Source organism: Rhincodon typus, chromosome 16 (assembly GCF_021869965.1).
Source record: "Rhincodon typus isolate 14 chromosome 16, sRhiTyp1.1, whole genome shotgun sequence".
NCBI classification, from domain to species: Eukaryota; Metazoa; Chordata; class Chondrichthyes; order Orectolobiformes; family Rhincodontidae; genus Rhincodon; species Rhincodon typus.
Window position 1 is genome coordinate 4,249,062 of NC_063347.1, and position 27,879 is coordinate 4,276,940.

Consider the following 27,879-nt stretch of genomic DNA (forward strand, 5'->3'; position numbering starts at 1 on the left):
ATGCCTTCCAACAACTGTGTGATTGGTTCTCAGGTAACTGAGCAGTTTGGCGCTGGGAACAAATTACACAGAGAGGGGGAGAGAGAGACAGACGTGTTTAGTTCTTCTCCAGCATGGGAGTGGTCCCTGTGTTCTCTGCAGTCAAAGCCCACTGTAAAACTAAAGAACATCAGTTAGAGAGTTTTTATGAGTGAACTGGTCATCTTTTGTGTCTTACCAACCTGTGACAGCATCTAGAGAAAGATGACTGAAGTTTGTTGCTGGCCAGCAGATGAGTCATATGGATTACCTCAACAACAGAGCATGGGAACAAAAATTACTGAACATTCTTTCCAGTTCTTCCTCTCTGCCCATAACTGATTTTACACCGTATGTTTGTGTATGTAAGGAAAAGTTTACAAGGGGATTAGCAGAGTTATAATAATTAGAAATGGAGACATGATCGCCTAGTGGTATTATTGATAGACTATTAATCCAGGATCTCAGCTAATGGGGACCTTGGTTCGAATCCCATCTTGGGAGATGGGGAGGTTATGGCCTAGTGGTATTATCACAGGACTGTTAATCCAGAGACCCGGGTAGTGTTCAGGGGACCTGGGTTCAATCCTGCCACTCGAATTAAGAATCTAATGATGACCATGAATCCATTGTTGATTGTAGGGGAAAAACCCATCTGGTTCACAAATGTCCTTCAGGGAAGGAAATCTGCCATCCTTACCTAGTCTGGCCTACCTGTGACTTCAGACCCACAGCAAAGTGGCTGGTTCTCAACTACCCTTTGCAATGGCATGGCAAGCCACTCAGTTGTATCAAACCCCTACAAAATCTCAACAAAGAAATGGAACCAGACAGACAACCTGACATAGACCTAGGTACCAGAACACAATGAACTACAGCGATTTAAGAAGGCAGCTCCCCACCACCTTCTGAAGGGCAGCAAGGGACAGGCAATAAATGCTGGCCCAGCCAGAGATGCCCACATCCCATGATCCATGAGTGAATATAAAAAAAAGTGTTATAAGCCAATAGTTTATAATTGTTTACCTGTAGATGCTAAATCACTTGTCATAAATATTCATTCTTGTTAAGTACAGAAACTTTCTGTCAACCAGGGTCTGAAAATTGGGGAATGTGGCGTATTTATAAAAATCTTTATATTTTGTGAAGTCTCTGCAAATGGTGGGGCATGATTTCCAGGGTAACACCCCACAGAGCCATACCAAACGACCTTCATGAAACAGGTATGTCCAAAGTTCAACTGGAAACCCAAACCCCTTCCCAGCCATGACAGTATTGGTGGGGGCTGCTCTCAGGGGCGGAACCCCTGGCTTTGGTCCACCCAGCATCATCTTGGCTCGGCTGGGAAAACTGTGGGACCATTCAGGCGCAATTACCTGCAGCAGAGGCTCTCCAGCACATACGAGAGAACTCAGCAGCTGTTAATGGAGAAATATCCGCACCATATTCCCAATGCTAAAACTAGCATTCAGTCTAAAAGAACATCTACCATCTGGCAATATTGTTCAATGCAGCACAGTTCCTCTGAGCCACCCTGACACCCAAACCCTAATATCTAATTCTCCACCCTCACAAATTGTGTTAAATAACGCCTCTGCCAAGTTTAATTACACCAAGCTGCTTTGGGACAGTTTGCTAATTTTTACTATAATAACATTCCAGAAGCTTGATGTCATCCAGGACAAAGCAGCCGCTTGATTGGCACCACATCCACAAACATCCACTCCTTCCACCACCGACGCTCAGTAGCAGCAGTGTGTACTATCTACAAGATGCACCGCAGAAATGCACCAAAGATCCTTAGGCAGCACCTTCTAAACCCAAGACCACTTCCATCTAGAAGGACAAGGGTAGCAGATATCGGAGAACACCATACCCTACAAGTTTCCCTCCAAGTCACTCACCATCCTGACTTGGAAATATATCGCCGTTCCTTCACTGTCGCTGGGTCAAAATCCTTCCTAACAGCATTGTGTGTTCCTACTCCCGAAAGAACTACAACAGCTCAAGAAAGCTGCCCACCACCTCCTTCTTCAGGGAATTAGGGCAGTACATGTTGGCTCAGCCAGCAACATGAATGAATATAAAAACAAGGCATTAAAGGTGCCATGTAAATGCAAGTTGTTGCTCGGGGAAAAGATAACTGGGTTGGGCGTGAAAATGGCTCCTGATGTTCTCTTGGTCTTTGATCACAGCCAATAAGGAGAATAACCACAACTCCCCCCCCCAACCCCCGCTGAATCAAGACATTGTCCTGGCGAGGATTGCCCCTGTACAGGCCAGGAACCAGACCAGGTACTTCACGGTTGTGTGGACTCGGACTGCATTGGGTAGTGCCTGCACCGACTGAGCTACTGTGGTGACTTTGCTCAGCCCAGTACAATAGGGGTTTTGCCAAATGGAGTAGTTGTTGTAATTCTGCCTCCTCTTGCATTTCAGGGTGGGACCATCGCAATCTCTGTCGCAAACGAGAGACAGAAGTACATCGCTGGGGTGATATTTATCGCACCCCTGGTCATATTGAATCCTGAGTCAGCAACGCCAGCAAGGGTAAAAAAAAACACACAATGAACACTCTGTGGAAGGAATCCCATCCTATCCCCCCCTCCCCCCCCCCGTCCACCCCAAAGCTGTTTATACCAACTTCTAACCATGATGTCACTGAATAGCAGGGCAGACCTGATGGGCTGAATGGCCTAGTTCCGTTCTTACATCTTACAGTCAATCCCCATTTTCAAGGAAGATCCCAATTATTGGCGGGATTCGATTGCAAGGGTACCCAGAGGGAAGCAGATTCTAAAGCCTGCTGTTCATGTAGGAGCCAGTTGGATGGGTGTGCATTCCCCTCCTTTCCACCAGGAGTCAGTCCTGCCCACCAGACCCGCACTGGTCAGTCCAGTCAATGGCAATTTAGTTCAAGCCACCAGCCAAGTGGCTAAGACCAAGATAGAGCCCCGTGAGAACAAACTAGTACGGAAGACAGTAATTGCTGGAGAAACTCAGCAGGTCTGGCAGCATCTGTGGCAAGAAAACAGAGTTAACAGAGTCCAGAAGAAGGGTCACTAGTTTCAAAACATTAACTGTGTTTTCTCTGCACAGATGCTGCCAGATCTGCTGAGTTTCTCCAACAATTCCAGTTTCTTTGCCAGATCTTCAGCATCTGCAGTGCCTTGTTTTATTTTTATTCATAACAGAAGACCACTGCTTGGTTATGAAAGAGGCCCATAGGGAAAGCAAAGAATTGATTTCTTTTTCCCCCTAAAGGCCTTAAGCCCCGTCCGAACGCTCAACAAAGCACAGGTAAGGCTTTGTGCCTTTTCACTCCATTCAGAGATCATCTCAGGTCATTGCTATCATTCCCCAGACCTGGCTAAGGATGTCCACACCTTGAAAATACAAATTGCAGTTTTCAGATCTTCACAGTAGGATTTGAACTCTCAATCTCTGAATTATTGACCTCCACTCTTGGATACGCTAGCAGGTCCATACGAATTATTTCATTGCCGTTTATAAGAATTTAATAATTAATTTATTTGGCAAGTCTCATATGTAATATTACGGGGAGGTGACGGCCTACTGGTATTATCACTGGATGTTAATTCAGAGATTTCCCAGGTAATGTTCTGGGGACCTTGGTTCAAATCCTGCCATGACAGGAGTTGAAATTTAAATTCAATAAAAATCTGGAGTTAGGAGTCTAATAATGACCATGAATCCATTGCTGATTGTTGGGGAAACACCCGTCTGGTTCACTAATACTTTTTAAGGAAGGAAACTGCCATCCTTACCTGGTCCTGCCGACATGTGACTCCAGACCCACAGCAATATGGATGACACTTACCTGCCCTCTGGGCAATTAGGGATGGGCAATAAATGCTGCCTAGCCAGTGACGCCCACATCCCGGAAATGAATTTAAAAGCGTGCCCCATGAGTGGGCAATAATACTGGGATAGGGTAGGAGGATGGGTCTGGGTGGGATGCTGTTTGGAAGGTTGGACCGAATGGCCTGTTTCCACACTGTATGGATTCTAAGACATCTATTAGTTTTGGCTGTAGACTTCATTAATAGTCAAGAAGAGTCAAACAAATTAGAGCTAAGGTCATGTTTGAGGGAGGAATGTGGGTCAGCGCACTGCAATAAAACTCCTTTTCCAGTTCCAGTTGGCACAAGAGATTGTAAACATCCACAGAGTGGGCCGTGTTTTAGGCTTAGAGCCACCTACAACCGCTCCTGGCTGTCGTGTGCAGAGTTTGTGTCTGCAGTGAGCTGCTGCCGTGGTTTCCTTAGAGACTTGCTGAGCCTGATTACGACATTGCATTCACCTAGCCTCCCAACTCCACAAATTGAATGAGGCCAGAATTTTTCCCCTCCCTGGAGGTAGCGAGAAAGGGAACTAACTGACAAATAGTTCCTCCTCTTCTCACCATCTCACCAATCAAGTTCCGGGTGAGAGGATCTGTGTGCAACCGATTGAAGCCTTCGATCGATCGATTAGTGGCTCCTTTAGGGCCTGAACTTTCCACCTTCCCGATTACCTGCCCTCCCAGCAGCTGAGAGAGGTGGTTGTCGTGGGAAACCGAGATGACTGGCCTGCTGAGCTCAGGCGTGTATCAGAAACTTCAGTTGCCCCAATCTGGGGCAACTGGAAGCATACCTGAAGGAACCTTTATCCACCTTCGGTTAATTTGTCCTTGAAGGAAAGTCAAAGATAAGAAAAGGCTGTTCAGGCTCACCATCATACATAATATAAACTCCTATTTGGAATTCAATATGACCCATGGCTTTGGCAGCTTTCTATTCTGATCTGTAGGAACTGCAGATGCTGGAGAATCTGAGATAACAAGATGTAGAGCTGGATGAACACAGCAGGCCAAGCAGCATCAGAGGAGCAGGAAGGCTGACATTTCGGGCCTAGACCCTTCTTCAGAAATGGGGGAGGGGAAGAGGGTTCTGAAATAAATAGGGAGAGAGTGGGAGGCGGATAGAAGAGGGATAGAGGAGAGGATAGGTGGAGAGGAAACAAACAGGTCAAAGAGGCGGGGATGGAGCCAGTAAAGGTGAGTGTAGGTGGGGAGGTAGGGAGGGGATAGGTCAGTCCAGGGAGGACGGACAGGTCAAGGGGGCGGGATGAGGTTAGTAGGTAGGAAATGGGGGTGCGGCTTGAGGTGGGAGGAGGGGATAGGTGAGAGGAAGGACAGGTTAGGGAGGCTAACGAGCTGGGCTGGTTTTGGGATGCGGTAGGGGGAGGGGAGATTTTGAAGCTTGTGAAGTCCACATTGATTGAAGTCCACATTGATACCATTGGGAATAGAGGATGGCATTTTTGCAGGTGAACTTAAGGTTGGGGTGGAAGGTGTTGCTGAACTGTTCGAGCTCCTCATGGACCTCTCTGGACCATCTCTAATACCTCTCTCTCCTTCCTGGACCTCTCTGTCTCCATCTGTGGCAACCACCTAGAAACCGATATCCATTTCAAGCCCACCAACTCCCACAGCTACCTAGAACACACCTCATCCCACCCACCTTCCTGCAAAATGCCATCCCTTTTTCCCAATTCCTTCGCCTCCGCTGCATCTGCTCCCAGGATGAGGCATTCCACTCCCGTACATCTCAGATGTCCTCGTTTTTCAAGGACCGCAACATCCCCCCCTCAGTAGTCGAGAACGCCCTCGACCGTGTCTCCCGCATTTCCCGCAACTCATCCCTCACACCCCCTCCCCGCAATAACAACCAAAACAGAATCCCCCTCGTCCTCACGTACCACCCCACCAACCTCCGGATCCAATGCATCATCCTCCGACACTTCCGCCATCTGCTGTTCCCGTTGTGGCCTCCTCTACATCGGGGAAACCAAGCGGAGGCTCAGGGACCGCTTTGCAGAACACCTACGCTCGGTTCGCACTAAACAACTGCACCTCCCAGTCACGAACCATTTCAATTCCCCCTCCCATTCCTCAGACGACATGTCCATCCTGGGCCTCCTGCAGTGCCACAACGTTGCTACCCGAAGGTTGCAGGAACAGCAACTCATATTCCGCTTGGGAACCCTGCAGCCCAATGGTATCAATGTGGATTTCACAAGCTTCAAAATCTCCCCTCCCCCTACCGCATCCCAAAACCAGCCCAGCTTGTCCCCGCCTCCCTAACCTGTCCTTCCTCTCACCTATCCCCTCCTCCCACCTCAAGCCGCACCCCCATCTCCTACCTACTAACCTCATCTCGTCCCCTTGACCTGTCCGTCCTCCCTGGACTGACCTATCTCCTCCCTACCTCCCCACCTACACTCACCTTTACCGGCTCCATCCCCGCCTCTTTGACCTGTCTGTTTCCTCTCCACCTATCTTCTCCTCTATCCATCTTCTATCCGCCTCCCCCTCTCTCCCTATTTATTTCAGAACCCTCTTCCCCTCCCCCATTTCTGAAGAAGGGTCTAGGCCCGAAATGTCAGCCTTCCTGCTCCTCTGATGCCGCTTGGCCTGCTGTGTTCATCCAGCTCTACACCTTGTTATCTTCTATTCTGATCTGCCTGGTTTCTCTCCACATCCCCCCCACTCCTCCTCCCCTTGTAACTGTAAAACTGAGGGGTGACTTGGTTGAAGTATAAGATGCTGAATAGTCTTAACAAGGGTGGACATGTTTCGTCCTGGTGGGTGAGTCCAGATCAAGGGGGTGTTGTTTAAAAATTTGGAGAGTTCTGCAACTTTGAAACTCCTTGCCTCAAAAGATAGTGAAGGTGGGTCTTTGAAAGCAAAGGTCAATAGATTTATGTTAAAGATTATCAGGGAATGATGTGAGTGTTGAATTTGAAACACAGACAGATCAGCTGTGATCTTTTTGAGCACTGGAGCAGGCTAGAGGTGTTGAATGGCCTCCATTTGCTCCTATTTTTTATGCTCGTATGTGACCTTACATCTCAAGCAAGTATCTACAATATAATTTGCCCCTTCTTTTGAGTTTTCTCTCCCTGAGTCTCAGCTGTTCCTAAAAGCAAGCTTGTTTCAGAAATTGGCTGTGCAATCTTGGGCCAGTCCAGGAGCTTCAATCCCAATGGATAGAGAATCCCATGGATGTCAGTGGTGTTTTTACAAAAAATCTTCTCCATATGGTAAACTGAAACACTGTCATAGTGTTGCATGAGATACAGTGGTAGCAGAAAACCACTTGGTAGTCTAATGAGAAAAGGCTGTCATCTTATTGCCCAATAGCAATCGGGTAGAAGTTGCATTGGTACCATAGAAATTGTTGCTAAGACTATGAACTGACCAAGATGGTAGATCTATCTTCTTTGACATCCAGAGCTCCTTTACCCAGCCATGCCCTTATGACATAATCATCTCGAGTGAATTCAACAGCGTTAACTCCTTTCAGATGAGAAAGGATAGACTGGAGAAGTTGAGACTGTTCTCTTCGGAGAGAAGATGCTGAGAGGAGATTTGACAGAGGTTTTGAAAGTCATGAGTGAGCTGGACAGAGTAGATAGGGAGAAGAAGTTCTCACTCATGAAACGAACAAGAATGAGAGGGTGTAGATTTAAAATAAGGGTGATGTGAGGAAAAGCTTTTTCACACAGTGAGTAGTTAGGGTCTGGAATGCACTGCCTGGAAATGTGGTGGAGGCAGGTTCAATCGAAACATTCAAGAGGTTAATGAATAGTTATTTGGATAGGAATTGTCTGCAAGGATATGGGGAAGAGGCAGGAAATTGACATTGGGTAACAGAACCTATACAAACCTATATAGAAAATCCAGATATGACCTCCGCAGAGCCATCAGAGATGTCAAGAGGCAGTATCAGACCAGACTGGAGGCCCAAAGCAACCATACAGACTCCTGATGCCTGTGGCAAGGCCTAAACAACATAACGGGATACAAAATGAAGCAGAGCAAGATAGCGTGACAAAAACACATCCCTCTCTGATGTGCTCAATGCTTTCTATGCTCGGTTCGAGCAGAATGCCAGCGGCGTTGTTTTACCTGCCCCAACAGCCCCAGACACACCGTCCCTCTGTCACTACAGCAGAAGTCAGATCAATCTTCCTGGGAGTCAACCCAAGGAAAGTGATGGATCCGAACGGTGTCCCCGGCCGAGCACTTAGATCCTGTACAGACCAACTGTGGGAGGTATTCACCAACATCTTCAACCTCTCCAGTCCCCACCTGCTTCATGAAGACCACCGTCATCCCAGTACCTAACAAAACACATACAACATGCCTTAATGACTACCACCCAGTGGCTCTGACCTCCATAATCATAAAGTGCTTCGAGAGGCTGGTCATGGCCCACATCAACTCCAGTCTCCCAACCTGCCTCGATCCCCTGCAATCTGCCTACCGATGTAACAGACCCACAGCGGATACCATTTCCCTAGCCTTACACTCATCCCTGGAACATCTGGATAACAAGGACACCTAAGTCAAGGTCCTGCTCATCAACTACAGCTCTGCCTTCAACACTATAATCCCACCCAAACTAATCTCAAAACTCCAAAACCTAGGCTGGGTCTTGGCTCTGCCCTCTGCAACTGGATCCTCAGCTTCCTGACCAACAGACCACAATCAGTGAAGGTAGACAACTGCACCTCCTCCATGATAATCCGCAACACTGGCCCCCCCTGCAAGGATGCATACTCAGCCCCCTACTGTACTCCCTGCACATCTACGAGTGTGTTGCCTCATTCCATACAAGCACCACCTACACATTTGCTGACGACACTACCATGATATCAAACGATGAGTCTGAATACAGGAAGAAGGTAGAGGGCTTGGTGTCATGGTGCAATGATAACAATCTGTCTCTCAATGACAGCTAAACAAAAGAACTGATCATTGACTTCAGGAAGAAAGGAGGAGAACACGCCCCCATCTACATCAACGGAGCTGAGGCGGAGAGGGTCGAGAGTGTCGTGGTGGCTCTTTGTTAGCATGGCTGCCTCACAGGGGCCTGGGTTCGATTCTAACCTCAGGCAACTGTGTGGAGTTTGCACATTCTCCCCGTGTCAGCGTAGGTTTCCTCCGGGTGCTCTAGTTTCCTCCCACAGTCCAAAGATGTGCAGGATAGGGTGGATTGCCCATGTTAAATTGCCCCATAGTGTCCAAGGATGTGTAGGTTAGGTGCATTAGCCACAGAAAATGCAGGGTTACAGGGATAGAGTAGGGGGATGGGTCTGGGTAGGATGCTTTTTGGAGGGTCAGTGTGGACTTGTTGGGCCGAATGGCTGTGGGGATTCTATGATTCCTAGGAGTGACGTGACCAACAATCTAACCTGGACCTCCCACGTAGATGTGACGGTCAAGAAGCACAACAACACCTCTTCTTCCTCAGGCAGCTCAGGAACTTTGACCTGTCATAAAGGCTCTCACCAACTTTTACAGATGAACTATAGGAAGCATACTGTCCAGGTGCATAACGGCCTGGTATGGCAACTGCTCTGCCCAGGACCATAAGAAACTACAGAAAGTTGTGTGTACAGCCCAGACCATCACAGAAGCCAACCTCTCATCCATAGACTCTATTTACGTGTCTCATTGCCAAGGAGGGGCTATCAATATCATCTAAAACCCTCCCATCCCCAGTAATACTCTCTTCCAACCTCTTCCATCAGGCAAGCGATACAGAAGCTTGAACACACGCACCAAAAGGTTCAAGAACAGCTTCTACCCTATTATTATTAGTCTGCTGAATGGTCCTCTCTAATTTCAAATCCAATGTTGATCTTGCTTTGCGTACCTCTTGTGCAGCCATAACCTTGTATGCCTTGCTCTGTCTGAGCACCCCATGATCTGTATGTCCTTGTTTGCCATGATCTGCCTGTACTGTTCTCAAAACAAAACTTTTCACTGTACTTAGGTGCATGTGATCACAATAAATCAAACCAAATCAAATCAAATCAAAGAACCAGCGCAGGAACGATGGGCATAATGGCCTGTTTCTGTGGCGTAGCAATTCCGTGATTCTGAAACTAGCCTTCACACCAGAGCACGTGAATCTCTCACCTTAGTTGCTCCAGCATGCAGTAATCTCTCCTATAATTGGGTGAAATTGTGGATCCGAACAACGATGTAGGTTCACTTGGACTTGCTTTCTTTTCTCTGCTGCAGATGTGTTGTGCCAAAATGCTGTACTGCTTGATGCCAAATCTAATCTTGGGATATGTGGACCCTCGTTGGCTTTCAAGATCACAGAAAGAGGTGGGATTGCTGTGACTTATTTCTGGTCTCACAGTTGAATGAAGAATTTAATGGATTTTTTGTGAAGGCTGTGGTGAGTTCACTTACTCTCCACTAGCACTAAGCACCTTGATTTCCTCCCTTCCCTTACTCCATGTTACTGGGTCTATTAAACCGAGGTACAGTTTCTCCCAAAATTGATACCTTGGGTTTAGGTAACACTTTGATTGAGTGAAACTTGCCAAGTTACTTCCAAAGCGAATATGGAAATAGCAGTTGGCCATTCAGCCCATCAAGCCTTTGCCACGATTTATGTTGGCTGTTACAAGTCTTGAGTCGTGGGGTCATGGCAATGTTACTGAGCTAGTAACCCAGAAGGCTCAGGCTAATGCTGTAGGGAAAATGATTCCAATCTCACCATGACAGTATTTACAATTCAATTCATAAAAATCATTAATTGATGGGGAGTTGCAGCGTGGGTGACCATAAAACTATCACCAAATTTCATAAAAACCCATCTAGGTTCACTAATGTCCTTTAGGAAAGGAAACCTTCCATCCTTATCCATTCTGGCCTACATGTTACTCCTGACCCACAGCATTATGGGTGAGTCTTAACCACCCCCTGAAATGGCCCAGCAAGCCATTCAGCTCAGGGCACAGGGCAATAAATGGTGGTCTTACTAACAATTAAAGAATTACCATCTTTTTAATCCCGGTTTCATTGCCTTGTTTCCAAATTGCCTGACTTTCCAAACTTAACCATTGTAATTGATTGTCTCGCTAAGATCCATTGGTATTCAATAAGCAGGATATTTTCACTGTCTTCAACAAAGATTTTCCACAGTTATTCAGCTTTTCTTTTGTCTTAAGTTTAATATTTTATTTTGTGGGCGCTTCTGCTGAAGTTTTTGTCAAAGAATTGTCCAGTTTAACACAGAATTATTTGCAATTGCTTAAAATCTGCCCTAAAGAAACAGGCTATTCAGCTCAAATGGCCCGCATGTAATGAAAGGCATGTGGTTTATACTAATTCATATCAACTTCAGAGTTTGTATTTTAAAATAGTGCCATATACTTTTCTAAAAATAACTAAGTCAAGCAGTCCTTCCAAAACAGTGACTTAATCCAGTATGTGTTGGACAGTAGGGACTTGCAGGAGAGTTAATAGAACATTTATCATTGTGGTTTACAAACGATAGATTAAATATTGAAGGCTTGTTTGTTTCAGGACAATCAAGGATTGACTTCAGCTTTGCAATCAAGACCATAACACTATAAAATCTGGGAGCACATTTAGGCCATTCTGCCCATCAAGTCTGCTCTGCCATTTGATCATGGCCGATATGTTTCTCAGCCCCATTCTCTTGCTTTCTCCCTTTACCCTTGATCCCCTTATGAATCAAGAGCCTATCTATCTCTGTCTTAAAGACACTAAATCACTTGGCCTCCATAGCCCTCAGTGGCAATGAGTTCCACAGATTTACCACTCTCTGGCTGAGGAAATTCCTCCTCATCTCAGTCCAGAGGGTTATCCCCTCACTCTGAGGTTGTTCCCTCAGGTCTTAGTCTCTCCTATTCATGGAAATATCTTCCCACATCCACTCTATCCAGCCCCTCATCTTCTAAACTGTATCAAGTACAGACCCTGAGTCTTTGACTATAGGATCATCCTTGCAAACCTCCTCTGGACTCTCTCCAATGTCATTACATCCTTTCTTAGATACGGGGTCCAAAACTACTCACAATATTCCAAATGCGGTCTGACCAGAGCCTTATACAGCCTCTGCTGTTTATTCTAGCCCACTTGAAATGAATGCTAACATTGCATTTGCCTTCCTAACTGACAAATGAACCTGCATGTTAACCTTAGGATAATCCCGAACTAGGATTCTCACGTTCCTTTGTGCTTCAGATTTCCAAAGTCTTTCTCCATTTAGAAAATAGTCTCTGCCTCTATTCATCCTAGAAAATTGCAAAGCCTCACACTTCCCAAATTGTATTCCATCTGAAACTTCTTTGCCCACTCTCATAACCTGTCCAAGTTCTTCTGGAGCCTCCCCACTTCCTGAACACTACTTGTCCCTCCATCTATCTTTGTATCATCTGCAAACTTAGCAACAATGCCCTCAGTTGCTTCATCCAGTTTGTTAATGTGAATAGTTGTCCCAACACTGACCCTTGTGTAACTCCACTATAGTCACCAGCTGCCATCCTGAAGAAGACCCCTTTATCCCCACTCTCTGCCCTCTGCCAATCAGCCAATCAGCTAATCCTCTATCCATGCCAGTACCTTGCCCCTAATGCCATGAGCTCTTATCTTATTTAGCAGCCTCCACTGTGGCACCTTGTCAAAGGCCTTCTGGAAATCAAAATAGATCACACCCGCTGGCTCTCCTTTGTCTGACTTGCTCACTACTTCCTCAAAGAATCCTCACAGATTTGTCAGGGTCAGGCATTACCTCTCCCTGATGAAGCCATGCTGACTCTGCCCTATTTTCCCATGCACTTCCAAGTACTCCACAATCTCATCCTTAACAAAGGACTCTAAAGTCTTACCAATGACCGAGGTCAGGCTAACTGGTCTATGGTTCCTGTCTTCTGCCTCCCTCCCTTCTTAAACAGGGTGTAATATTATCTATTTTCCAGTCCTCTCGGACCCTCCCTGGCTCCAGTGGGTCCTGAGAGATTCTAACGTCTCCACAATCACCTCAGCTATCTGCTTCGGAACCCTGGGATGTAGTCCCTATGATTTAGCCACCTTCAGATCTATCAGCTTCCCCAGCACCTTCTCCTTAGTGATGGCCACTACACTCACCTCTGCCCCCGACTCACTTGAAGTTCAAGTTTGCTGCTGATGTCTTCCATTGTGAAAACTGATGCAAAGTACCGATTCAGCCATTTCTTTGTTCCCCATTACTACTTCTCCAGCCTCATTTTCCAGCTGTCCAATGTCCACTCCTGCCTCTCTGTTACCTTCTTTATATCTAAAAACCATCTTGCAATCATCTTCTATAATACTAGCTAGCTTACTAACAAATTTCATCTTCTGCCCCGTTATTGCTTTTTTAGTTGTCCCCTGCTGGTTTTTAAAGGCTTCCCACTAATCTTCACCACATTATATGCTTTCTGTTTTGGTTTTATGCTGTCCCTGACTTCTCTTGTCAGCCATGGTTGCCTAGTCCTCCCTTTACTATGTGTCTTCTTCCTTGGGATAAATTTTTGCTGTGCCTCCTGAATTGCCCCCAGAAACGCTTGCCGTTGCTCCCCCCTGTTTTCCTTGGTAGACTCCCCTTCCAATCAACTCTGGCCCACTCCTTGCTCATGTCTTTGTAGTTCCCTTTACTCAATTGTAATACCATTACACCTGATTCCAGCTTCCCCCTCTCAAACTGCCAGGTGAAGTTTATCGTATTAAGGTCACTGTCCCCTAGGGGTTCCTTCACCTTAAGATCCCAACTCAAGCCTGCCTCATTTCACATCACCAAATCCAGAATTGCCTGTTCCCATGTGGGCTGTACCACACAATGCTCCAAATGACCATCTCAACGACATTTCACAAATTCATTTTCTTGGGATCCACTATAAACCTGATTTTCCCAGTCCACCTGCATATTGAAATCCCCCATGGTTATTGTAATAGTGCCTTTCTTACATGGCATTTCTATCTCCTGATTTATTATCTTCCTCACACTCTGACTACTGCTAGATGGCCTGTACACATTCCTATCAGGGTCTTTTTTCCTTTACAGTTCCTCAATTCTACCCACACAGATTCTCCGCCTTCTGACTCTATCACTTCTTGCTAATGATTTAATTTCATTTCTTACTAACAAGGCAACCCTGCCCCCTCTGCCCATCTGCCTGTCCTTTCAATAGGATGTGTATCCTTGGATATTTATTTTCCAGCCCAGATCACCTTGCAGCCACATCTCTGTGATGCCCACAATATCGTACCCACCGATTTCAATATGCGCTACCAGCTCATTTACCTTGTTGTGGATACTGTGGGTATTTAAGTACTTTTTTTTAAGTATTTAAGTCCTGCCTTGATTGCTCCCCTTCTCATAGTTGTTCCCTTTCTGCTGTGCCTGAAGTTAAATTCCTGAGCCTTTCCATACTCTCTGTTCTATAACTTCTTCTGGAAACTTTAATAACCTCTGCTGAGGCACCACTCCTTTAACTTTTTCTATAATTTTCTATACAGCTGTTCCCAACAGCCCACTATTTAGTTTAAAGCCCTATCCACAGTGCTTTGAACACATTTATCCCACACCAATGTGTCAGCTACACATTTACTTCTTTAATCGTGTTGATCCTCTGCCAATGAGCTTGTGGCTCAGGTAGTAATCAGGAGATTGTTACCTTTTTGGTTTTGCTTTTTCATTTAGCCCTTATCTGCTCATATTCCCTCAGCAGAACCTCTTTCCCGTTTCTCCCTATATTATCGGTATCTATGTGGACCACTACAACTGGATCTTTCCCCTCCCACTCCAAGTTCCTCTGCAGCCCAGATGTGATATCTTGAACCTGGACATCAGGGAGGCAACACAGCCTTTGGGACTCTCCATCAGGCCACAGAGAACAGCATCTATTTCCCTGACTATACTGTCACCATATACAATGACAGTTCACTTTTGTCTCCTCTCTAGAACGGGTCCCTGTATTACAGCACTATGGTCAGTTGCTCATTCTCCTTACAGATTCCACACAGGGAGCAAGAATCTCAAACCTGTTAGACAAGCTCAAGGACTGAGGCTTCTTTAGCACTACTTCCTGGACCTCTCTACCTGCCTCGCTCACAGTCACACCTCCTGCCCCTGACCACTGACTGGATTTGAGGTAGAACAAGAAGAACAAAAGAGAAGTACAGCACAGGAACAGGTCCTTCGGACCGCCGAGCCTGTGCCGATCATCATGCCCTGACTAAACTAAAAAGCAAACCTTCTGCCCTTATTCAGTCCGTATCCCTCTATTCCCTCCCTATTCATGTAACCATCCAGATGCCTCTTAATGTTGCCAATGTGCCTGTTTCCACTATCTCCCCTGACAGTGCCTTCCAGTTTCCTAACATTCTCTGTGTGAAAAACTTTCCTCACACATCTCCCTTAAACTTTCCCCCTCTCACCTTGAACCTGTGTTCCCTTGTAATTGAAACTTCAATCCTGGGAAAAAGCCTCTGACTATCCACCCTATCTATGCCTCTTATAGTCGTGTAGACCTCTATCAGGTCTCCTCTCAGCTGCTGTCTTTCCGGTGAAAACAATCTTAGTCTTTTTAACCTTTCCCCATAGCAAAGGTCCTCGAGACCGGGCAATATCCTGGTGAACCTTCTCTGCACTCTCTCCAAAGCTTCCACGTCCTTCTGGTAATGTGGCGACCAAAACTGCACACAATACTCCAAATGCAGCCTAACAAGGGTTTTATATAGCTGCAACATGTTTCGCCAACTCTTGTACTCCATGCCCCGGCCGATGAAGACAAGCATGCCGTATGCCTTCTTGATTACCTTGGCCACCTGTGTTGACGCTTTTAGGGAACTGTGGAGCAGCATGCCCAGATCCGTCTGAATGTTAATGTTCCTAAGGGTTCTGCCATTTACAGTATAATTTACACCTAAACTTGATCCTCCAAAATGCATCACCTCGCATTTGTCTGGATTAAACTCCATTGTCCATTTCTGTGCCCAAGTCACCAATCTATCTATATCCTGTTGCATCCTTTCACAATCGTTGGCACTATCAGCAACTCCACCAATCTTCATGTCATCTGCAAACTTACTGACAGACCACCCACATTTTCCTCCAGATCATTTATATATACTGCAGGTAGTTAATCTAAGAGGTGTGACTGCCTCCTGAAACACAGCATCCAGGTAACTCTCCCTCTCCCTGACGTGTCAGAGTGTTCAAAGCTCAGACTCCAGCTCATCAACTCTAAGCCAGAGTTCCTCAAGCAACCAACACTTGCTACAGATATGGTCACTATGAACCACAATGGAGTCCACTAATTCCCACATACTGCACTTACAAAACATCATCTGGCCTGGCATCTCTGTTTTAATTACTAAGTTCTTGATTTGACTTTTTAAAAAATTGTACAGCTTTTTTACTTTGTAGCCTGTAAATATATCCCCCTTATTTACCTTCAGTCTGAAAATAACCTATCATAGATATTCAAATTAGTAGCTATCACCAACCAATGAACTTATGGTTTACCTAAGGATGTCATTCTTTTGTGCTGGGCCCCTGATCCTGGACTTCAATTTATCCTGTTAACAAAACCTTACAAACTATAAGCTAAAGAAAAGCAAGTCAAAAGCACCTCTTCCCCTCGGCACCAAATTCCCATGTTGCTTCCAAATTCCCCGAACGATACCCTCACTGGACTGTGTCACACGCTGGATGTGATTGTTCCTTGAGCAAAACTTACTGATCCGGTTCTTAAAATGTTTGGGGCGGTTCAAAGGAGATCTGATCAAGGTAAGAAGCAGAAATAGTTTCTTTCCTAGAAAGGGATATAGTACAGTTCAGGGGAAGCATGGTTCCGTCAGTAGAAATGTTTAGTTTGTGCCACTTCCAGATCAGGAGTGTTTGGTTAGAAGTCTACCAGCTATTAGAAGCTGTGAAAGTCTATTCTCTCAGTTTTGTGAATATTCATGTCAAATAGCTGAGCAGCTCACAGAAAAGATCTGGCATAGGTCAGTTACGTCAAACCTACAAATTTTATATAAGACGCAATTTCCCTGGATTTGAGTCTGTAACAGATGTTGGGAAACAAGATGAGGCTGTTTTGCTGTGTGTTTTAAAATTTTTCAGACTGTGTCCTGTTTTCAGATAGCTTGCTTTTTTTTCACTTTTGTTAGAAAACTTCTGTTGCTAAAGAAAATCTGCAGCCTCGTGTGACTACACTTCAGCGAAAACCATCACATTAACTCAAATTTTAAAAAGCATGCTCAATTAAGCCAAACTTCATTCTGGGATCTGACTTGTGCAGTAGTACCATCAGCTGGGATTGTAACAAAAGCAAGTGCTTATGCTCCCTTTTCAATGTTTCTTATTTAGCTCCATCACCCTTTTGGTGTTTAGCCACCTTCCTTTGAAATGCATCTAACCTATTTCGTTCCTGCATTCCACATTCTCACCGCTTTCTGGGTAAAACCATTTTTTCTCAATTTTCCACTTTTTTTTGGACTATTTTAATGTTAACTCAGTCATGATTGGCCTAGCTTTGCATTTCTGGTGCCATCTGAGTAAATCCATTTTTCACCCACCTCAGTACCACGATATCCTGCGGGTTTTCATTATTCATTCAGAGGATGTGGGCATAGTTGGCTGGACTATTGTCATCTGCTGTTCCTAATTGCCTCTTAAGAAGGTGGTGGTGAGCTGCCTTCTTGAACCGCTGTAGTCCATGTGCTGTAGCCATGATGTGGAGGTTGGACTGGGATGGACAAAGTCAGAAGAGGCATGGCACCAGGTTATAGCCCAACAGGTTTATTTGAAGTCAGCGCGCTCTGAAAGCTTGTGATTTCAAATAAACCTGTTGGACTATAATCTGGTGTCATGTGACTTCTGACCTTGTGCTGCAGGTTGACTCATGATGGCCTTAGGGAGGGAATTCCAGGATTCTGACCCAGGAACATATTCACCCTCACATTCCTTCAAATTTCTTCCAAATCGTTAGGTCCAGAAGCAGCAGATTAACTTTCTGTCAAGTCCTGCTTCCGATTGGTATTCTCCTCTCAAATTTGTCTTTTCCTCTTTGTAGAAGGTCGAGGGCAGCAGTATCATGAGGCACCATCAGCTCCAAGTACATCTTGTAGTCACACAAATGTGAGAAGTGCAATGCGTTCCCTCATTGCTAGGTCAAAATTCTGGATTACCTTCCCAGCAGCAATGCCAGAATGTCATCACCGAGCAGGCTGCAGCTGTTCAACCAGGTGGTTCACCACCACCTCTTCAAAGACAACATTTCTTTCAGGTTTCTCCCCCTTACTGAGCGTTAGGTGCCATGTTCTGGGCACTTGCGTTTGAATCCCATCGTGACAAATGGTGGAATTTGGTTTTGATAATGTGATGATACTGTGGCTTTAAGTGGTATGTTTTGTCCTGGTTTCTTTTAGGGACAGAGATTGGAGGACAGGGTAGCGAGCAGACTATGAGAAGAGGCCTTGTGAGGCCTTGGTTTTTTTTTAAAGTTGGAACAATAGAAGCAGCCTGAGTGGGTGTGGTCAAGCTCTCACAGAGTAAGGACTTTTAGTTAGTTTTCGGTAGTTGTTGCTGGGTCCTCAGCAGTGTTAGAAGGCAATAAATCTCTCCTGGTTGCTACACTCATTCTCTGAGCTCTCTCTCAGAATTGTCTTTTGATTCTGTTTCCTCCTGTATTAGAGAACTGCATGTGAGACAATCTGTTTTCTGAAATTGCCTTTTTGCCACAGGTGTGTTTATGGGATGTTACTATATTGGAACTGTTGCTGTTCGGTAGTGAAATAATCTATTATTCTGTTAGGTTTTCCTATGAAGTTATTCCAATTTCTTCTTTCTTTTATTATATTTTAACTATAGTGTTTGGATAAATTGTATTTTGCTTAATGTCGATTAGTTTGATCAATCGAATTGCATCTGGAACACAGCACCTCACACTTACCTTTTGAAATAAGAAAATTTTAGGATCTAGGATGCCTTCTTAATATATTTTCTGACCGGTCCATAACAATAAAAATCTGGAATTAAGAGTCTAGTGATGGCTGTGGGACTGTTCTCGATTGCTGAGAAAAGAAACCTCTTACTCACTAATGTTCTTTAGGGAAGGAAATCTGCCACCCTTACCTGGTCTGGCCTACATATGACTCCTGACCCACAGCAATGTGGTTGGCTCTTAAATGCCCTAGGGGCAATTATGGATGGGCAAAAAATGCCAGCCTGGCTAGCAATGCCCGTGAATGAATAAAGAAATATTGTGCTCCTTCTCTTGGCTGCTTTACTGCCGCCTGTTATCCTCATTCCTCAAGGCTGCACACCCAAAAAATTCTTGGTGTTCCTCACCCTCTTTTACTATGGATAGATTTTCAAGCTACTTCTGTTCCAATTTGACAATATCTACCTTGTTTCTTCTGGATTTTGTTCTCGTGGAAGGGATCCTCAGTGTTTCTAAAATATTCAAAGGAGCTTTCTTTGTTTCCATATTTGGAAAACTTTTGAGTTGAGCTCAAGCCCCGTTTCGCCAATGCACAGGTCGTGCTGTTCAGAACCATGTGTATTCCTCCTCTGGGGCCTTGCTGCCACTGTACGTTCATAGTGGAGAGAATGGGGGGTAGGTGTGGTGCCAATCAAGCGGATGCTTTGTCCTGGATGGTGTCAAACTGCTCGAGTGTTTTTGGAGCTGCGCCCATCCAGACAAATGGCGATATTCCATCACACTGTTGACTTGTGCCTTGTGGATGGTGGACAGGCTTTGAGGAGTCAGGAGGTGAGTTATTTGCCAGCCTCTGGCCTGCCCTTGTGTTCACAGTATTTATATCGCTGGTCCAGTTCAGTGACTGGTCAATGGTAATCCCCAGGAGGTTGATGTTGATAATGAGGGATTCAATAATAGTGAGAGGAGCCTAGGCACAGGAGTAGGCCATTCAACCTATCAAACCCACTCTGCTATTCAATGCAATCATGTCTGAACATCCCCTTCAAAGCCTTGGAGCCATACCTTTTCATATCCCTTTATGTCATTGCTGTTTAAAAATCCATCCATTTCTGCTTGAAACATTCTCAGACTGAGCTTTCAGAGCCCTCCGTGGTGGAGAATTTCAAAGATTCACAATCCTCTGAGTATCTCGATCCTGCTTGACTCAGAATTAAAAAGGCATACAAATGTTTGGGGGTTTGTTGGTTACATCCTCTTTTTGATTGTCTGGCACTTGTGTGGCATAAATGTTACTTGGTACTTAACAGTCCCATCAGAATGTTGTCCAGGTCTTGATGTATATGAACAGAGACTGCTTCAGTATCTGAGGAGTCACAAATGTTGCTGAACATTGTGCCATTATTGGCAAACATCCCCACTTCTGACCTTACGATGGATAGAAGGCCCTGCTTTGTAGCTTCACCAGGTTGACAACTCATTCTTAGGTATACCTAGTGCTGCTCCTGGCATGCCCACTTGCACTCTCCATTGACCGAGCATTGAAACCTGGCTTGATGGTAATGGTAGAGTGGGAGATATGTTGGCAGATTGTAGTTGAATACCATTTCCCTCAGGGGGGTCCAGTTTTGAGATCTATTCTGAAAACGCCCCATTGGCACAGTAGTGGTGCAACACAACACAATGGAGGGTATCCTTAATGTGAAGGCACGACTTTATCTCAGTGTGGACTCAGTGATGGCCACTCTCACCAAACTTTTCATGGGTGGATGATATGGAATTGAAAAATTCTTGCAGGCAATGTCAGGTAGGTTTCTTTCCCTCCAGTTGGTTCTCTCACCCCTACCCACCATAGACTCAGTATGGCAGCTATGTCCCTCAGGACTGAGCCAGCTCTGAAACCACTGAGTCAAAATAAATGATAGATGTTAAAGATTCCCACCAAGAGTACAGGCTGTACTGTCGATAGCTTTTTCCAAGGGGTGTTGAACACGGAGTACTGATTCGTCAGCAGGGTGGGGTTGGGGGTGCTGCAGTACATGAAATGTGTAGAGATAGGGTTTACTGCGTGTACATGGTGGTATAACAGTGATCTCAGTAATCAGGTGTTCGAGACTCTGCTGGAACTCATGCAGCTCAGAGCAGGGAGCTCTGCTGACTTAACATCATATACATATTATTCATAAATAGTACTTAAAGAAACTTTGAGGCTTGAATGGCGTTTATATGAGGAACAGAGTTGGGAGGTCATGTTGAGGTTGTACAGGACATTGATGAGGCCTGTTCTGGAGTATTGTGCCCAGTTCTGGTCGCTCAGTTATAGGAAGGATATTATTAAGCTGGAGAGGGTTCAGAAGAGATTTACCAGGATGTTGCCGAGTATGAAAGGTTTGAGCTATAAAGAAAGGCTGGATAGGCTGGGAGTTTTTTCACTGGAGCGTAGGAGATTGAGAGGCAACCTTACAGAAGTTTGCGAAATAATGAGAGGTATAGATAGAGTTAATGGTAGTTGTCTTTACCCTAGGATGGGAATTTCAAAACTAGAGGGCATGTTTTTAAGGTGAGAGGAGAGAGATTTAAAAAAGACATGAGGTGCAAACTTTTTTACACAGAGGGTTCACATGTGGAATGAACTTCCTGAGGAAGTGGTGGCTATGGGTGCAATTACAGCGTTTAAAGACATTTGGATAGATACATGGATAGAAAAGGTTTGGAGGGATATGGGCCAGGAGCAGGTAGGTGGGACTGGTGTAGTTTGGGATTATGTTCGGCATGCACTGGTTGGATGAACAGGTCTGTTTCTGTGCTGTATGATTCTATGACTGTAACTCATTGTAAAAATAATCAGCTGGAAGTTGCCTTAACCATATTTGACCTGATTCCGTGAGGCTTCATGAATATAAAAAGATCGGGCAGTTTTGCTAAAACTTTCCAAGACGCTAGTTAGACCACAGCTGGACAATTGTGAATGGTTTTGGGTGCGTTATTGACCTCACAAAGTGATTGACTCTTAACTGCCCAGTAGACAATTAGTGATAGACATTAAATTCTGGCCCAGCCAGCAATGCCCACATCCTGTGAATGAATAAAAAGGAACATTACCTCAACCATGGTCCCTCCCCACATTCAGCTCTGTCTTTCTAAATCTGAATGCTCCGCTCATATCTCCAAACCCCATCCTCTGGCTTGTCCAGATGCTAATGTTGCCTGGTGACTGTTTCATTCCTGATGCTCTTTCCTATTGATCTCCTTACCTCACCATCCCCAAATCCCAACTATGGTTACCTGGCTTGACTTCACCTACCTCAACGTTCACTGTTGCACTTCTAACAGGATTTCTAAGTTTCAAAACCGTTCAAAACAATTCCTGTCCTGTTTCGATCTCACACAATTTGCGTAGATGCTGAACTGCAGTGTTCCTCTGTTGAAGTCCCAACGTGTGAATGTGACATGTTTTGGTTCTTGCAGGTAAAGAGCTTCAAAAATGATCCTCTCAACTACCACGGACCGTATAGGGTGAGATTCACCATTCAGGTGTTACAAGCGGTTGCCAAACTTGAGAAAGATTTGCCTACCGTCACTTGGCCAATGTTGATTTTACATGGTGAGATGGATAAACTTTGTGATATCAGGGGCTCCTTCCTCCTGTACAAGGTGGCAGCCAGCTCGGACAAGACTATGAAGGTGAGGTTTTCTTTTCCCCTGGTTGTCTGAGTTAAACTGGGATCTTCCTTACAGTCCAGTTGCAAACTTCATGAGCCCCATATCCTACATGGCCAGTCTGTGGATGGTGTTACCAACCCAGTGCCCATCAAGGATTTATGCTGGAAGCCGGCAATGTGACCCCACATCCCTCTTTCCCTCATCAGAAGCCTCTGTGAAACCTCCACACCAACACTGTTCACAAGTTGACTTGGAAATATATAACCATTCCTTCACTGCCACTGGGTCAAAATCCTGAAATTCCCTCCCTAAGGACATTGTGGGTCAACACACAGCACATGAACTGCAGCGGTTCAAGAAGTCAGCTCACCCCCACCTTCTCAAGGGGCAACTAGGGATGGGCAATAAGTGCTGGACCAGTCGGCGATGCCCACATGCCACAAAATGAAGAAAAAAATTTCTATGCTCATTCACTGCTCACTCTGTCGAAGCTTGAAAAAGAAAGCAGATTAGATTTTTTTCCAGGGATAACACACTCGCCCGAATAGTCCTTCAGTCATTGTTTTCTTTTAATCTCAGCTTCTCCTAAGGAGCTGCATCAAATGCAATGGTGCATATTGTAATGGCCCCACTTCCCTATTTATGAAAAGCCATCACACCCTGCATCAATCAGCCATCGACCCTATGTGCTCACTGGCCTCCATTGATTCCTGATCAACAATGCCTTCAGATTAAAATGCCTTCTTTGTTTATTAATCCCTGCATGCCCCCATCTCATACCCCTATACTTCCCTTCAGCCCCACAGCCCTCTAATTCTGGCCACATGTACATCCTTAATTTTCTTCATGCTGGTATTGCAGCCTTCAGCTGCCTGGGACTCTGACTCTGAAATTTCCTACCTAAGCCTCTTCAGCTACTCTGTCTTCCTTTCATGTGCTTCTTTAAACCAACCCTTTCCACTTGCACAAATATCTCTTTGTGTAGCTTGGTGGCAAATTCTGTGCTAAAAGTCCCATGATCCTGATGCACTGAGTACATTTAAGGCAGGAATGTAGGAGCAGGAGTAGGCCATTCAGCCCATCGAGCCTATGCTGGCATTTAATGTGATAGTTTAAAATGACCTACCCAATCTACCTACCTATCCAATTTAATATGATATACATGTCACAACTCACTGGAGTCATGCACTGGAAATTAAAGTACAGGTAAACAATTATAAAATATCACAACTAAGTAAAACTCTAATCCCTTATAAACATCCCTTTACACACAGACAGACGGACAGAAGTATAGACAGGGAAAAAAACACTTAAGTTGAGGGGGGAGTCTGGAAAGACAGCTCAGTTGCCTTTATCCACAAATTTGGTTGTTGCTAATCCGAAAGTTGCTTCCTGGTTTTCTTGTTTCCAAATGTTTCCACTGGTTTGTGCGGGGCACAGCGTGGCTGGTTCACTTGTAAAATGTCTCTGATTTATCAATTAGAAGTCACAACTTACAGCAACGGTTGAGAAAAGGATCAATTGTTTTTTTTTCAAGTTAAAAATGCATTTTACCTGCAGAGAGCAGAGAGACAGCTTCTCTCCTGGCAGAGTTCAAAATGTTTCTCTGTAACTTGTTCCCAGCTCCAAGCAGTTCAGTTACCTGAGAACCTATCACCCATCACCCATCACGCAGCTGTCTGCAGGCAAAAGGCCCTTGTCATCTGTAACTGATCACTAGTCCACAGACCATTTAACTTCTTCTTGTGAGCCAGAGCTTCATCTGAATACAGAATCCCTCAGCTCCTGTTTGTCTGCAGCCAATTCAATTACTGCTTGTTTAAATTGTTATTTATGATGCTTGCTATAGGTGTCAGCTTACTTGCTTTCCAAGTCATCCAGCATCCTTATGAAGCATTGGTTTTTAAAATTGTTCTTTCTTATTTCAGTTTACAATTCTAAAAAGCACTAAAATAAAACACGATCTTTACAAAACTCAATGCCACTTTCCTGTGTGATTTCCACATCCCGTGATGCCATTAGTATCCAGAGATTCATCCATATCTGTCTTGCTCAATGACTGAGCTCCCACAGCCCTCTGCAGAAGACAGTTCCCTCAGCTCCATCCTAAATGACCTATTCCTTATTGTGAGAATGACACCTGGGTCTAGACTCTCCAGTCAGGGGAAATATCCTACCTACATCCATTCTGACACACCCTACAAGTGTAACTCTAGAGAATACAGTCCCTGTTTCCTCAATCTCTCCTCATGGCCAACCCAAGGATAAATCTGGTGAGTGTCTGTTGCAGTCCCTTTGTGGCCAGCATATCCTCCCTGACTTAGGGAGATCAAAACTCTACAGCATACTCCAGGTGAGGTCTCTCTAAGGGTCTACACAACTGAAGCAGGATATCTCTAATTCTCTGACGAAGACCAGCAAACTATCTGTCTTTCCTATTGCTTGCTGCACCTGCATGTTAGCTTTCAGTGACTTATGAGCAAAGACATCTAGGTCTCTTTGGACATCAATATTTCCAACCTCTCACCCTTCAAAAGGTATTCTGTCTTTCTGTTATTTCGCCAAAGTGAATAACTTAACTCTTGTTCACATTGTATTCCATCTGCCATTTTCTTGCCCATTTACTTAGCTTGTCCAAGCCTTCTCAAAGCATCATTACACCATCCTCACAAATTACATTTAGACTCACAGAGATGTTCAGCATGGAGACAGGCCGTTCAGTCCAACTCATTCATGCCGACCAGATATCCTAAATAAATCTAATCCCATTTGCCAGCATTTGGCCCATATCCCTCTAAACCCTTCCTGTTCATATACCCATCCAGATGCCTTTTAAATGGTGTAATTGTACCAGCCTCCACCACTTCCTCTGGCAGCTTATTCCATCCATGCACCACCCTCTGCGTGAAAATGTTGCCTTTCAGGTCCCTTTTAAATCTTTCCCCTCTCACCTTAGACCTATGCCCTCTAGTTTTGGACTCCCCTACCCTGAGGAAAAGACCTTGGCTATTCACCCTATCCATGCTCCTCATGATTTTATACACCTCTATAAGGTTACCCCTCAGCCTCTACGCTCCAGGGAACATAGCCCCAGCCAATTCCGCCTCTCCCTATAGCTTAAACTCTCCAACCCTGGCAACATCCTTGTAAATCTTTTCTGGACTCTTGCAAATTTCACAACATCTTTCCTATAGCAGGGAGACCAGAACTGTACACAGTATTCTAAAAGTGGCCTAACCAATGTCCTGTACAGCCGCAACATGGCCTCCCAACTCCTACATTCAATGCACTGCCCAATAAAAGCAAGTTCCACCTGGTTTTATGTCATCAGCAAATTTGGAAATATTACATTTCTTCCCCACATTCAAATCGTTTGTATTGATGGTGTACGGATGCCTCCCTAGCACAGATCCTTGCTGTTAACAATGCTGTTAGGGAAGGGTTTCCAGGATTTGGACCCATTGACGCTGTAGGAATGGCAATATATTCCCAAGTCAGAAATGGTGATTGGTTCAGAGAGGAGCTTGCAGGTGGTGGTGTTCCAATGTAACTGCTGCCCTTGTCATAGAGTCATGGAGGACAGAAACAGACCCTTAGGCCCAACTTGTCAATGCTGACCAGGTGTCCTAAGCTGAACTAGTCCCACTTGCCTGTGTTTGGCCCATTTCCCTCTAAACCTTTCCTAGCCATGTACCTGTCTTTTAAATGTTGTAATTGTACTTATCTCTACCACTTCCTCTGGCAGCTTGTTCCATACATACACCACCCTCCGCATGAAAAAGTTGCCCCTCAGGTCCCAAGTTGCCCTCTAGGGCAGCCTACTCAGCCTTTCCTTGTAACTCAAACCCTCCAGTCTCATCTGTCCTTCCAGATGGTGGTGGTTGTGGGATTGGAAGATGCTACTGAAGAAGCCTGGGTGAATTTCTGCAGTGCATCTTGTAGATGGTGCACACTGCTGCTACTGGGTGTCTCTAATCTGATTGTGGCCTCAGCTGCTTTCCTGCTTTTTATAAGACCATAAGACCATAAGACATAGAAGCAGAAATTAGGCCATTTGGCCCATCGAGTCTGCTCTGTCATTCAATCATGGCTGATAAGTTCCTCAACCCCATTCTCCCACTTTCTCCCCATAACCCTTGATCCCCTTGATAATCAAGAACTTATCTATCTCAGTCTTAAATGTACTCAATGACCTGGCCTCCACAGCCTTTTGTGGCAGTGAATTCCATAGATTCACCACTCTCTGGCTGAAGAAGTTTCTCCTTATCTCCGTTCTAAAAGATCTTCCCTTTACCCTAAGGCTGTGCCCTCGGGTCCTAGTCTCTCCTACCAATGGAAACATCCTCCCAACACCCACTCTGTCCAGGCCATTCAGTATTCTGTAAGTTTCAATTAGATCCCCCCTCATCCTTCTAAACTCCAATGAGTACAGTTCCAGAGTCCTCAAACGTTCCTCATATGTTAAGCTTTTCATTTTTGGGACCATTCTCGTGAACCTCCTCTGAACCCGCTCCAGGGCCAGTACATCCTTCCTGAGATATGGGGCCTGAGATTTTTCCCTGATAACACTTGACTCCCTTGTTAGTCTAACCCTTGTTAGTCAAAAATCTGCCTTAAACAATGTTCAATGATCAGAAGCAATCTTTTTCATTTCCATCATTGGCTCTGTGGTTAGCACTGCTGCCTTACAGCACCAGGGACCCGGGTTCAATCCTACCCTCAGGCGACCGTCTGTGTGGAGTTTGCACATTCTCCCTGTGTCTACGTGGGTTTCTTCCAGGGGCTCCGGTTTCCTCCCACAGTCCAAAGACGTGTAGTTTTGGGTGGATTGGCCATGCTAAATTGATGTACAGGCTAGGTGGATCAGCCTAGGGAAATGCAGGGTTACAGGAATAAGGTAGAGGGGTGTGCCTAGGTGGGATGCTCTTTGATGGGTCGGTATTGACTCAATGGGCTAAATGGCTTGTTTCCGCACTGTAGGGATTCTTTGATCATTGCCGGTATTTTGCTCCCAAGTTGATGTTTCATTGCTTTCAAGGAATGTCCACAGTGAAGACACCTTGCTGTGATAAGATTTTATTTGGATTCTTTCACTTGCACAAGTTGGTCTTTCAGGTGATGCTGTTTAGTCACTACCATCTCTCCCTTCTGAGTGTGTTTCAGGTCTTCAGTAAATGTTTCCACCAGCTGCATCGAGAGGTGCCAAATGTTACTGTAGAAGTCTTTACGTTGATTGGGAAATGGATCGCCGACAGGTTGCCTCCAGTAGAATAAACATGAACGATAAATGTGGCCAGTTTACAAAGGAACCAATTTCACTTATAATGGGGGTGTGTGTATTGTGGGGGGGAGGGGATTGTGGGAAGGGTAAAAACAAAAATCAAATTGCCTAAT

At 45.1% G+C, this 27,879-nt stretch overlaps 1 protein-coding gene across 1 annotated transcript; it reads left to right on the top strand.

Moving 5' to 3' along the window:
• LOC109918563 (monoglyceride lipase-like) lies at positions 1-27,759 on the top strand. Its single transcript, XM_048606670.1, has 5 exons — positions 1-33; positions 2,458-2,568; positions 10,118-10,207; positions 22,291-22,506; positions 27,649-27,759. The coding sequence occupies exons 1-5, from the start codon at positions 1-3 to the stop codon at positions 27,757-27,759; spliced, it is 561 nt and encodes a 186-aa protein (XP_048462627.1).
• Positions 27,760-27,879: the final 120 nt, after the last annotated feature.

Bases quoted from the DNA above. Each gene is read 5' to 3' on its own strand.
- LOC109918563 (XM_048606670.1), top strand. From the start codon at position 1: ATGCCTTCCAACAACTGTGTGATTGGTTCTCAG. The intron at 10,208-22,290 runs GTGGGATTGCTG...TGGTTCTTGCAG, and splicing joins TTTCAAGATCACAGAAAGAG to GTAAAGAGCTTCAAAAATGA. The intron at 22,507-27,648 runs GTGAGGTTTTCT...AGTGTGTTTCAG, and splicing joins GCTCGGACAAGACTATGAAG to GTCTTCAGTAAATGTTTCCA.